The sequence below is a fragment of the Dermacentor andersoni genome, chromosome 5 (assembly GCF_023375885.2).
Source record: "Dermacentor andersoni chromosome 5, qqDerAnde1_hic_scaffold, whole genome shotgun sequence".
In the NCBI taxonomy this organism is placed as follows: domain Eukaryota; kingdom Metazoa; phylum Arthropoda; class Arachnida; order Ixodida; family Ixodidae; genus Dermacentor; species Dermacentor andersoni.
Window position 1 is genome coordinate 19129091 of NC_092818.1, and position 13886 is coordinate 19142976.

At 41.2% G+C, this 13886-nt stretch overlaps 1 protein-coding gene across 2 annotated transcripts in view; it reads left to right on the forward strand.

The window, feature by feature from the left end:
• LOC126529852 (ankyrin repeat and SOCS box protein 16-like) overlaps positions 1 to 13886 on the forward strand; it is a 90822-nt gene that overhangs the window by 26890 nt on the left and 50046 nt on the right. For both annotated transcript variants that reach the window (XM_055070135.1, XM_055070134.2), the window contains exon 2: positions 1588 to 1783. In XM_055070135.1, coding sequence (XP_054926110.1) covers positions 1588 to 1783 — 196 coding nt within the window. The remainder of the gene's footprint in view (positions 1 to 1587; positions 1784 to 13886) is intronic.

Consider the following 13886-nt stretch of genomic DNA (forward strand, 5'->3'; position numbering starts at 1 on the left):
TCACTGACCTGGAGAGGCAAAGCAGAAGGGTGAGTCTAAATATCTAAAGTCTAATCAGAAAACTAAAGTAACCTTTAACAGTCTCGGAAGAGAACAGCAGTTTACGATAGATAGCGAGGCACTGGAAGTGGTAAGGGGATACATCTACTTAGGGCAGGTAGTGACCGCTGATCTGGATCATGAGACTGAAATATTCAGAAGAATAAGGATGTGCTGGGGTGCGTTTGGTAGGCATTCTCAGATCATGAACAGCAGGTTGCCATTATCCCTCAAGAGAAAGGTGTATAACAGCTGTGTCTTGCCAGTACTCGCGTGCGGGGCAGAAACCTGGAGGCTTACGAAAAGGGTTCTACTCTAATTGAGGATGACGCAACGAGCTATGGAAAGAAGAATGATGGGTGTAACGTTAAGGGATAAGAAAAGAGCAGATTGGGTGAGGGAACAAATGCAAGTTAATTACATCTTAGTTGAAATCAAGAAAAAGAAATGGGCAGGGGCAGGACATGTAATGAGGAGGGAAGATAACCGATGGTCATTAAGGGTTACGGACTGGAATCCAAGGGAAGGGAAGCGTAGCCAGGGGCGGCAGAAAGTTAGGTGGGTGGATGAGATTAAGAAGTTTGCAGGGACGACATGGCCACAATTAGTACATGACCGGGGTTGTTGGAGAAGTATGGGAGAGGCCTTTGCCCTGCAGTGGGCTTAACCAGGCTGATGATGATGATGAACGTTAAGGGATAAGAAAAGAGCAGATTGGGTGAGGGAACAAACGCGAGTTAATGACATCTTAGTTGAAATCAAGAAAAAGAAATGGGCAGGGGCAGGACATGTAATGAGGAGGGAAGATAAACGATGGTCATTAAGGGTTACGGACTGGATTCCAAGGGAAGGGAAGCGTAGCCAGGGGCGGCAGAAAGTTAGGTGGGCGGATGAGATTAAGAAGTTTGCAGGGACAACATGGCCACGATTAGTACATGACCGGGGTAGTTGGAGAAGTATCGGAGAGGCCTTCGCCCTGCAGTGGGCATAACCAGGCTGATGATGATGATGATGATGATGATGGGAGAGGTCTTTGCCCTGTAGTGGGCGTAGTCAGGCTGATGATGATGATGATGATGATAGGGGGAATTTCACAGCTACTATACATAACAATTGGAACGGTTTTACAGTGATGCGGCTATCATTGCAACTAGAAGTGCCTGGAAAGGTAAATGGCAATGGCAAAAGGGCCCAGCAAAAGTTGTAACATTTGAAAATATCTACGTTGCCAGTCCAAAGTACCGAAAATCATAGCGTGCTGAAAATTGAAGAGGACAGGAAGAGTGATGTGATGGTGATGTCGCAAGTGTAGGGGTTAATTAGGTATTGTGCACCTAGGGTATCTTGTAGAGGTATCCATGCCTAATGTTCAAGAAAATTCGAGATGTGGGGGGTGCTCTAATCGTGCCGACAGCCTTGCAGGAAATTTCGCTGCTGTTTTGCATGGCTAGATGTGTAGGGCAGGCTTTTTGTTTATTGTGTGACACATTTTGAATTGGGCTTTGCTCGCAGCTTCCGTAGATCAACACAGTACTTTTCTTTGTGCAGGAGGGATGCAGATGCGCAAAATCGTGGTGGCTGGACACCCCTGATGTACGCTGCTTGCTCTGGCCAGAGGGCGATCCTGCAGCTGCTACTAGAGCAGGGCGCCAGTGTGAATCTGCACGGTGGCAGGCATAAACGCACGGCCACCATAGTTGCAGCCATGTATGGACGCCAACAGTGCATTGCCCTTCTTCATCAGGTGGGGCAAGGGTTGTTTTGAGCTTCAGCACAAGGGTTTGGAGCTGGGCTAGTTGGTTTACATTTGTGAAACAGTGCAGATGACGAACGAGTGAAACAGATGCAAAATGCGCTGCCTATTTTGAACTTCTGCACAAGGGTTCTGAGCTGGTCTAGTACGGGTGCTATTCTGAACATAGACAAATTCAGCCGTATTGTTAAATTAGCCATCTTCAGACAGATGGTCTGTTTCTTTTTTTAATTTGCCATGGCTTTTGACAAACTACCCTACCAATGCCTAATGTTAACTTTATCCTGTTTAAATTTACACCGTAATGTATTAGCTTGGATCATCGAGTTCTTGTCTAATCGTTCCCAATCAGTGTTTTTATCTAACCATTGGTCTACACCTATTTCAGTATCTTCTGGTGTACCTCTGGGTTGTATACTTGGCCCCATCTTATTTTCAATATATTTAAATGACCTGCTCCCGCCTGTATCTTCTAATATTTGCATTTTCGCTGACAATTGTGTGATTTACAGTACCATTACTAACTCGTCAGGCCAGATTGCCCTTAACCAAGACCCTTGACTACATCCAAAATTGGTGCATTGACTGGCCAATGACCTTGAACTCTACTAAATGTAAAATTATGCTCTTCAGTCACTGCTGTAACCCATTCTGTTTCACTTACAACATCGCTAACCAACAACTTGAATAGGCATCTGCTGCATCTTCGGGTCTATAAGTCCTGCCACCCCCTCAAAACGGCAGTTTTACCTAAAAAACAAAACAGCTACGGCAACAAAATAATAATTTAAAAAAAAAGACGACTTATACACAGGAAGATATGGTACTTACAAATACCTTGGTGTTACCTTATCTAATGATCTGTTGTGGAACACACACATGACCTACATCATCTCAGTAGCTAACAAAATATTGCGTTTCCTTAAACGTCATCAGCACCACATATTAAAACATGTAAAACTTCTTGCTTATATATCGTTAGTCCTATCAAAACTAGAATATGCATCCCCCATCTGAAGCCCCCATGAAGTTGGTCTCACTAACAATCTTGAATCAGTCCAGTACCGTGCTGCAAGGTTAATTCGTTCTTCATATTTCTATAACATCAGTGTTTCAGCATTAAAAGCACAGTGCGATTTATCTCCCCTGTCTTTCTGCCAACTGTGTTTCCACCAATTACCTTTTCCACAAGTTATTTCGTTCTACACTTAATCGTGAGTATTACATAATGCCTGCCGCTTATGTTTCTCATTGCCCTAGTCAAGCATTACAGGTTGTCCACGTGCCTGCACTAAAACATGCGCAGCATCTCTTTTTCCCAGAGCAGCCAGAGACTGGGATGGCTTTTTCTACAACACCACTCTTATCACCTGCCCTTCCACCTTCACAGCAAATGTAGCTAATCATCTTTCATGATAAAACCATGCGACAATATTTTTTTACATAATTCTGTAACCCATCCCTTATGTAATAACCCTCGCGGGGTTCTTAAATAAATGAAATGAAATGAAATCTTGTCAGCTCCGATTGCTTCAGGGGGCTGCTGCAGCCTCTCTGATTAGTTCAGAGTACTGCTGTTACAGAATTCGACAATATGATGGAATTCGATGATGTCCAGAACAGTACCCTTGGTTTACTGTGTTCATCATAGCGAAACAGCACACATGATGCAACAAGTGAAACAAGCAAGACAGTGCACTGCCTGTTTTGATGTTTTGCACAAGGGTTCTGAGCTGGGCTAGTTGGTTTATGTTTTTGCAACAGCACAGATGACGAGAGGGGTAAAACAGACAAGACAACAGCACATTGTCTTATCTATTTCATTCGTCGTGTCATCTGTACTGTTTTGCATTGTTGAGCTGCTGTGCTTGCAATGCTTTAAAGAGACACAAAAGAGACAAATAATTTGCACTGCATCAGTAAATTACCTTGATATAACGCCAAAAAAGCCACTTCTATTATGAGGGGAGGATTGGTAAGCAAAAACAAGGAAAGATGTGAAAAGTTAAGAGCTATTAGATTTATGAGCCAAACTGGGTGATCACAGTAGCGGAAACTGGTGACCGCTGCAGGAACAACTAAAGTAATTGATTTTCTTTTTTCTTTTTGACAAACCATAATAACCTGAAAGAAGCTTCACCCCCGAAAGAAAGCCTACTGCTGTTTTTGGCACGATTTGCTATTTTTTCCATAACACCGAAAGATAGCCCACTGCCACCACCATCAATGGTGACCACAGCAACAATGGGGTCAATTAGAGATCAGGAACGATGCTGACTGGGAAGGGCAGTCATCTGTGGTTCATACCCCTTTGCTGCAATGGTGACCTTGGTAGAAGTTAGCTACCACAGGAGATAAGCAAGCAATGCTGAACAATCCCCAAGCTTGCAAAACTTGGTCACATCGTGTTTTGTCCTGGAGCAGCAAGGACATCAGGATGCAACAGAGTCTGACCACGTGTGTGATAAGATCATAGAAATATTGTTTAGCAGTGGTAGTGACTGCTCTTTTTAAGGTTTTGAAGACGACTAAACACAGGCATATAAACAAACCTTCACAACTATTGACTACAGTGTTTTTTTTTCTCCCAACTTTAATGTACACCAAACGTTGGCATGTCTCTTTCTTTTCACCCGATTTGCTCTAGACTTAAGGTGGGCTATCACTTCGGGTGTTGCGGTATGTTCGAAATTTCTTCAATTCCTGGCTACTTTGTAACACTGTAGTAGTGCTAGATACACACAAAATCTATAAATATGAAAAGTACGACACTTCTGCAATAATTACAAAACTACAATCCCTGGAATGTAATACCAGAGTCCTTCAATGTTTTTTCTGGTCATGAAACTGCCGCCTCAGTTTCATGTAGAGCCAGTGCCCGCCGCTGGAGGTGTAACTGTGCATGAGAGGGCATGCTAACGCCGCTACCCGCCATTGTCGTGTGTGGGACAGCCTCAGTATTCTAGCTTTCTAAACTTCTGCAACCGCCACTTTAATTTTGCATAACTACTTTTAGCATTCCACATGCATCAATAACTGCCTGAGCGCGTCTTCTGCCATGAAATGAGTGCCTGGGAAAAAGAAGCAGCTGCTCAGAACATCCAGTTTGCCGCAGTTTTCTGCCAAGAAAAAGAAAAAAGAAATTCAGCGATTTTACGTGCCAAAACCACGATTTGATTATGAGGCATACCGTAGGGGGGGAATCAGATTAATTTTGGCCACCTGGGGTCCTTTAACGTGCACCTAAATCTAAATAAACGGGTGTTTTTACATTTTTCCCCCATCGAAATGTGGCCGCCATGGCTGGGACGGTCTCAGTCCAGATTTATTTCTCAGTGCCGTTCCCCTGAACACTTCGATAGGTTCCACTTTTTAATATTTACCTGAAAAAAAAAAGAAAAAAGAAGCATGCATTCGCAACAAAGTGCCAGTGGTGCCATTTGTAAACAGAGGCACACATCTGGGCTGTTGCACCCCCACTCACTCATAAGTAAGCGCGAACTCTCAATTGCACATAGCACAGGGTTGTTTGCCGAGCACAGCTGTTCACTTTCTATTAAACCGTGAGCAGTATCTTATCAGGAGATCAAAGCAATGGAATCATTATTGCAAGGGCTGCTTCCGTAATAATGACCTCGTTTAATGACAAAGAAAAGGAAACTGAGCTGCTCTGTGCGCTTCAGATTTCTTGGCAAAGCGATGCCCTTTCTGAACGATATTTAGGTAGGATAAATGTAAAACAAACATCACACCTAAATGTCTTTGGTCCGGCTCTTAGTATAGGATTAATACCAATGTGAAGTGTTAGGACCTGTACAGTTGAAAGTGCATTGTAATTAGGCAATTGTCTTAGCAAGCAGTCACTTAGAAGCGTCAGTAAGTCCAGCACTTGTTCACGTTTGGTTGTAGTTTCGATGCCGAAACAACGAGACTAGGTACTTTGGTTCTTAATGTGCAACCTAATGTGCAAGAGGTTAAAATATTCTAATCACTGGTCCAGATATTTTTGACATGGTCAGAAAATGAAAAATGTTTTATAATTCACTCAAAAAAAGAAATGAAATGTGTGGGTGCAAGAACATCATACAAGCACGATGATTTATTTATTAGGTAAAATAAGCGACATACATACAACATAAAGAGGTGTCCAGTCATGAATGCTCTAACATTCACAATGCAAGATGTTTGTAAAAAGCATGGCACTGATATAAGAAACATTAAAACATATGCATTGGGGCACAGGAAACACTAGCAAACGAATGGCACTAAATGCAGGATGCATAATCGATTGTTTCTATACACAAGAATGCGTAAAGCATAAGCATTTCATAACACATGGCAAATCAACTCTTGAACGAACACAAGTTGCCACCGCACCAATACCACAGTTTTTTCGTACTCAGATAATTTTTAAAAGATTAAAAAATCGGCGCTCTTCAATCGTACCTGCCGACTCACATAGTCGTTTGCATGGGGGTCAAACTGTCGAGTAGTGGGACCGAGGTTTGGATTTCGTGAAATATGCTGGAAGGCCTTCAAAAATCCTTGTGATGACGTTAGGCTTCAACGTAGGCTTTTCACACTCCAGGGGCACGGCATCGCAGTTTATATCGAAATTGCAGGCAGTGATGATGTCCGAGGCGTTGGAAGTGTTTCACACAGAAACGCTTATATTTGCATTCACATAAAACCACCACTTTCCCGCCGCTGTATGGCCCACTTCCATTTCTCGCGCTGCTCCTTGTCGCTCTGTAAACAAAACACCTTTTTGGTTGTTCCCTTGTAGCTGGAATGGCATCCCATAATGCACACGTGTTCGGCATCGTCCACCCCGCCACTTCAGCTGAACAGTTCAGAACTTGAATAGCGCAGCACATGCACAGAACGCACCATATCAATCGGCTCGTCTTGCACCATGCAAGTGTTTCGGTAGGCGAATGATGCCCTCTGAGGCACAGTGGCGCCGCCTCACAGCAGCTTTGAGCAGCGTATGAACCACTCCCATAGCGTGACGGCCGAGTTTCCTGACCAGATAAGATGGAAGGACTCTGGTAATACTTGCAATATGTAAAAAAAAAGCAATAAAAAGTAAGAAAGAAAGAAACAAAGAAGAAGAAGAAGGTACATTTCACCACAAAATAGTTAAGCGACAACTTCTTGACTCTTTAGTTTTTATCTTATTGTATTATGTTTGTTCATAGCATATGTTGTAATTTTTGTGCAATTGGTAAGGAATGTTCAAGTTTCGTAATGAATTTATTAGGTGATATAGTTGCCTCCTCAACGATGAATTTTCGTGTGTGTCACTGAGTGAGAAATTCGCTGCAGCGTTCCTGCTAAAGTGTTGCGGACAGATATAATGTGTGAACATTTTTTTAATGTATTGATGTCTTTCTCTGTGTAAGTGCATTTTGTTGTGTTATTATAAACCGTAAATGGTGGCGGCCATGCAAGTGCGCCGTGGTGGTAGTTTACGCAATTTAAGGGCAGAACGAATTCATTTGAGCAGTTTTTGGATACAGTGTTATGCAAGTAGATTATTTGCAGACTGTCGTTCCAGAAAGTTTCGTTAATGAGGGATTGCTATAAAAAAGTTTCGTCGCGAGATATGAAGTGTGACTCGTGTGGCTGTTGGCTGGGGATCCAAAAATATTTCGTTGCCTCGGGATTTCGTTAATGCTGGTTTCGACTGCAAAGAGTCGTAAAAGTATACAACACCATTAATTTCCCCCAAAGGCATCTGAAATAAGAAGGCGTCTGGGTCTGAAATAACTGCCCATTTGGCCTGAAGCAGGCATGCAGGCTTGGGGCTTTCAGGTCAGGCGACGGCGTAATTTTTATGGAATGGAAGGCTGCAGTAGACCAAACTGCTTCTGCAGTAAACTGAAAGACAGGTTGTTGACAGAATCTTGAAGTTTCTTTACCAGCTCGCCGTCACATCATAGATTTTGACACTGTCTGCTCGTGCCTCGTTAGGTGTTTATCGGTAAAGATGGACTCATTGTATTCTAATACATTCACCGACTGAACTTAGCAAGCATCAAGAACTTCCACTGAGCCACAATGGCCCAAATGTGGCAGAAAAAAAAAGAAAGATAAAGAAATACTGAAGTTCTTGATGTTTCACTGATGCATTGCTGCTGTGGTTTTGTTGCAAAATAAGAAAATGGAAGCTTAACTATTGTTAAACTTTTTCTTCTAATTGCCCCAGTGTTGCAAAAATAAAGAAAATTGCATTTTGAGAAATTACTTATTCAGTCTAAGCTAATTTAGCATCTCTTTAAGCAGTTCTATGATTGAAAACAAAGCACAGCAAGGAAACATTAGACAACGAAGGACACGCAAGACCGGCACGTCATCTCATCATCATGTGTTGCTCCTTTGTAGTACTTCTTTTGCAGCTGTGCCTCTTTATTAAGATAAGTGTTGACCAACTAACCTGCCTGACTTCTGCCACCTTGAGAAATTAGTACATACATTCACTGCGGTAATATGCGTTGAAGTCCTGGGTCTTGTGTGGTATGACTCGCTGGAATGGTCAAACAAGGGAAGCCTCAGTCAAAGTCAATGTTTCGACAAGGGAACTTTTTATTTATTGATTTACCAAAGTACCCACAGCGCCTTCGGTAGGCATTACAGTGGGGGGGGATTACATAAAAGAAAAAGATACATAATACAAGCAGCATAGGATAAAATGCCACTACATGTTCATGTCTATTATGTTTCATCATGAAGCAACTGTACAAACATATCATTTGAAGTTATTTTTACAGTATCACTTGGTAACTGATTCCAGTCTCAAGTTGTATTGGGGAAAAAGGACTTATTAAACACTTTAGTTTTACATAAAGTTTCTTTCACTTTGAGTTCGTGATCATCGCTCATAGACACGTAGTAGTTCGTGTTATTGATACCTGTTCCTGAATGAAAAATATCATGGAACAGTTTTAATCTATGAATTAAACGTAGTTTTTCTAGCAGGTCTCACCTAATTTTCTTCTTGGCCTCTGTCACACTAAAATTTCGTGTGTAATTTTCAAATACAAGTCGTATAGCCTTACTCTGTACTCTTTCCAGTTTGTCTATGTTTGCTTGTGCCCAAGGATCACAAACTGCGCTGGCATATTCAAGTATTGATCGGGCACTGGAAAGTGGAGCCTTCGCTTTGATTGGAAATTGTTTTGCATTTCTTTTCATAAAACCTAGAACCCGAGATGCTTTGGCAGGGATGTGATCAATGTGATGTGTCCAAGACAAATCAATGGTGAAATACACTCCCAAATATTTAAATTCTGACATAGTGAACAGTTGTATAACATTCATATTATAGTGAGACTAAAATTGTTTCTTTTTCTTTTTAGTTATACATTTGAGCACCATTTTCTTTACGTTAAAGTTCATATGCCACGTTGAACACCACTGTGTGATCCTGTCAATGTCACCTTGCAATGTTGCACAATCATTTAAATTATTGATAATCCTATACAATATGCAATCATCTGTAAACATGCAAAAAGAAGATTTCATATTATCAGCAATGTCATTCACATAAATAAAGAAGAGCAGTGGGACAACCACCGATCCCTGTGGTACTCCTGAAGTCACGTCAGCCTCATCCGATTTCTCTCCTTTTACAACAACCCTCAATCGTCTAAGCTGCAGATAATTTTTTATCCAATTAGTTACTGTAGTTTCAATACCATACCATGACAACTTTTCTATTAAAACATCATGCCGCACAACATCAAGAGCCTTCTTGAAATCAAGACATATACAGTCGATTGTTCCGCCTTTACCCAATGAACTTGCCAGGTCATGAGTTAATTCTGCGAGCTGCGTGACACAGGAAAATTGACTGCAGAAACCATGCTGGCAATTGTTTAGCAAGAGATTTTCATTTAAATGTTTAATTATGTTAGAGAAAAGAACATGTTCCAGCACTTTGCACACTGTATTTATTTATTTATTTATTTATACAATACTGAGGACAAGAAGTCCAAGCAGGGTGAGCAAAATACAAAAGATTACATACACAGAATACACAGAAGAACAGGATGAAACAAGTGTGTAACACGTTTTCACACCACTTCTTTCATCATAAGGCAGTCGATTAAAAAATTTTTAACTTGATTTTAATACAATTATAATAATAAACTCAAAATAACAACATTATTTACACAAATGATATACAGGTAACGGGCGCTGCAGATATGCTTCAGTTACTTCATTCCAGTCAGCTAATGTTTGTGGAAAACAAAAGAGTACCGAAACGTGTCATTCCTTCCGAAAATTGTTGTTCGAGAATGAGGGTAGTGGTGTCGAGTGGGTCTGCTTATCAAGAGGAATACGTATTTTGCGGTGTCTAAGGCTAGCCCGTGATTATTTCATTTTGAAAGAAACTCTAGCCGACTTTTCTTTCTTCGAACTTGTAATAGTTCAATGCTGTTATCGGTTAGTAATGCAGTGGGGGAGTCAGTAGCTTTAAATTTACTGTAAATAAATCGTACTGCTTTTGTTTGAATTCTTTGTAGGTTCTTAATGTTAATTTTTGTGTGAGGGTTCCAAACTATGGAAGCATACTCACGTTTTGGCCTAATTAAGAAAAAGTGAGAGTGTAGTTTAACACTAGGCGGAGCAGTCTTGAGTTTGTGGCGCAGAAGGCATAGTTTCTGGAAAGCGGCAGAGCTGATGGTATTGATGTGCAAGTTCCGTGATAAGTCACTCGTTAACGTTAAGCCTAAATATTTATAGCAGGTTACTTTCAGTAAAGGTTCTGCAGCCAATTTTTAGTGTAGTCTAAGGGGACTTTTCTGCACGTTATGGGGAGATAGACACACTTAGTTGCGTTAAGAAGCATTCCCCATTTCTCACACCATTTCAACAAATTGCCTAAGGTAGAGTTAAGGTCACAATGGTCAGTAATGCAGTTAACTTCTCTAAACAAAACACAATCATCAGAAAATAGACGAATTTGAACTGGGGTGTCAACCACATTGACAACATAATTAACATATAGCAAAAAAAGTATAGGGCCAAGTACGCTCCCCTGCGGAACGCCAGAAGTTACTGGAAGGCAGCCAGAGAGTTGTTTCCCCACCTGAACATATTGGTTGCGGTTCAGATAGGCTGAAATCCAGGCAATGAATAATTCTGGTATGCCAATCATCCGAAGCTCTTAGTAATTAGTTTATCGTGTGGAACTGTATCGAATGCTTTGCTGTAATCTAGAAATATTACATCAATATGACTGTTTGTATCCAGACAAGCTGCAAAGGTGTGAACTATAGTAACCAATTGTGTTGTAGTAGAAAATCCTTTTTGAAATCCATGTTGATGATTTGATAAAACAGAGTTTTCTTCTAAGAATTCGTGTAATTTGTGAGCTATTATGTGTTCGATAGGTTTACAACACGAAGATGTTAAGGAGATTGGGCGATAATTTTGTAGTAATAGACGGTCGCCTTTCTTGAATATAGGCACGACTCGGGCTGACTTCCAGTCATCTGGCAATTCCGCTGATAACAGCTAGACACGAAAAATAATAACTAAGTATTTAGCAACAGACTTGGCAAAGCAACGAAGAAATATGTTGGGTATATTATCGGGACCTCTAGAAGTTTGTCTTAGAGTCAAGCAACATAGCAACGACGCCAGGATAAGAAATGAAGTTTACATTTACAGTATGGTCCATGTTTCTGGTGGGCAGAGAATCACTAGGGGCAGAAAATACACTATGGAAATAGTCATTGAAGTGTTGAGCAACAGCGGTCTGATCAGATACCAATGAACCATCGACAAAAACCTGTGATATGGGTTTCTTTTCTTCGCTGATATAGTTCCAAAACTTCTTTGGATCATTTTTTACCAAGTGTGGGAGTGACGTATTGAGGTAGTATTCTTTTGAGGTAAGCACCGCATGTGCAAGGTTATTTAGAGTGTCAGATATAAGTTTGGGATCAGCATGCTTTTTCTTTAATCTTCTTGCTTTACGCTTGAGGTGAAGGATGCTTCTCGTCATCCATGGTGCATGTTTATGCACTTTCTTACGTTCAAACGGTATAAAGATTTCAATGCAGTAGAAGCATATGCATTTAAATTGGTCCCACAAACTGCAAACATCTGCATGAGTACAAGATACTGATGTAAAAAACGAGATAAAGCATTCAGCTTTGTGGTGATTGTTATGCATTAATGTGCTGTCGTCATCAATAGTAGGTATCGTTAGATCATCGTTTCCATTTGTTTTGAAGATCTGCCATAGCTCTTTTGGGCGATCTTTTATTTCAAGTCTAAGGTTTGAAAGTAACTGGCCTTTGTTCTTTTCATGGCGTCATTCAATTTACTTGTAAGTACTTGGAATGTTTCTCTTGCCATTCCCTCCTGTCTTTTTAAAAAATTTATTGTGCGCATTCTGCCTCTTGTGGACTAATCTTTGCACATCACCTGTGAATCGAGGCTTACTTTTGCTGCGTCTAGGTGACATCACCCACGAGGGAATGTGTTGCTCACGTAAATCAAACAATTTACATTTGAATCTTACCCACATATCTTCTATATCGGACGTTTCTGACAGCGTCTCAAAAACATCGTAGTAATGGTCAAGGGCTTCTGTTATCATCCCGGTATTTGCCTTCTCATGGCTATATATTCGCCGTGTCCCGCTGTCGATAACTTTAACATGGGGCAAGTTCAGCTCACGAAGGACAGTGTTATGATCACTTACACCAGGTAGGACTAGTGTTGTCTGGTCCTCAGAAGGCTAATCATGTCGATCTCTGTCTCTCTGATAAGCCGTATAATTTAGGGGAAAGATTTCATTGTCACTAATTTCACTCTTCAGCCATGACTCAGTTCCAAGAACGACAGTGGGATTAGTCATATGAAGAAGGTCAGCAAAAGCATCAACCTTATTTGCAATGCTTCTGCAGTTGACAAGCAATACTTCGAGCTTTGTACCTTTGCTTCGCTGTCACCCTGATTGTATTACTGAACCAATTGTCTCATCGTAAGTGTACTTCATGTTGTTGAGAAACAAAGAATCATAACGAAGGCTTACTTTATCACCCTCTTTACGGTGCACTTTGGTGTAATCCCATAACATCATCTTCCATTCCTTTCGCACAGTCTCCGAAAAATCCTCCAAGACGATAATACATGTACGCTTAAACTTATTTTCCATAACTAGAATACTCTGCATGTCTTTATAACTGGCAAATTTAGCTATTAGTGGCCATTTTTTCTCTGAACTAAACCTGCCTACTTAGTACGCCCTTTCAATGCTAACTTGCTCTATTCCTAAATGAGACCAGCACAGTTCTGACACTGTGCTTTCAGATTTGACTGCCCTCTCATGCTCACCATTATCTTCAATGCCATAGAAGATTATTACGCTGGCTCCTGTTTTCAGTGTCGTCAACTTTAGCCATCAGAGCGTCAATACGGCCGATTCTGCTCCACTGTTATCCGTCTGTCTAAAATTGCTATCTGTAGCTCGTCAATTTTATTTATCTTTGCTTCAAGGTTACCCAAGCGGCTTCTTAAGTCAGCCGTAGCAGCCTGTTGTTCAGCGTGGAAGTTTTCTGTGGATAACTTTTCTTTGATTTCCTTTTCACCACTTAAAAGTTCGTTTAGAAGGCCAGTATCAGAGCTGGGATTTTCAGCTCAACATCACCGCACACAAGCAATAGCAAAAAATAAAAAGCAAAACAAAGAAAAAGCACAAAGTGACAACACCTATGATAAACGAGCGTTCTATTATTTATGTGAGAACGTACAGATGCAAAAAGCAATGGGGATGGAATCGGCAATGCAACAATGCCATAAAAGCCATACGGCTTGCGAAAACTAACCTGCATGAAACACAGCAAAGTCATGAATGGCACCACCATCGCAGAGCCGGTTCCATGCCCCAGTGAGCGACTGATGTTCCACGACTTTTGTAGCTTGAGGGGATGTACGTAGATCGCCCAAGGTTCGTTGTCCAGGTAACTGCACCTTCCGAATTTTCTTTATTAGAACCCTTTACAACCCTCCGTGGTTGCTCAGTAGCTATGGTGTTGGGCTGCTGAGCACGAGGTCGCGGGATCGAATCCCA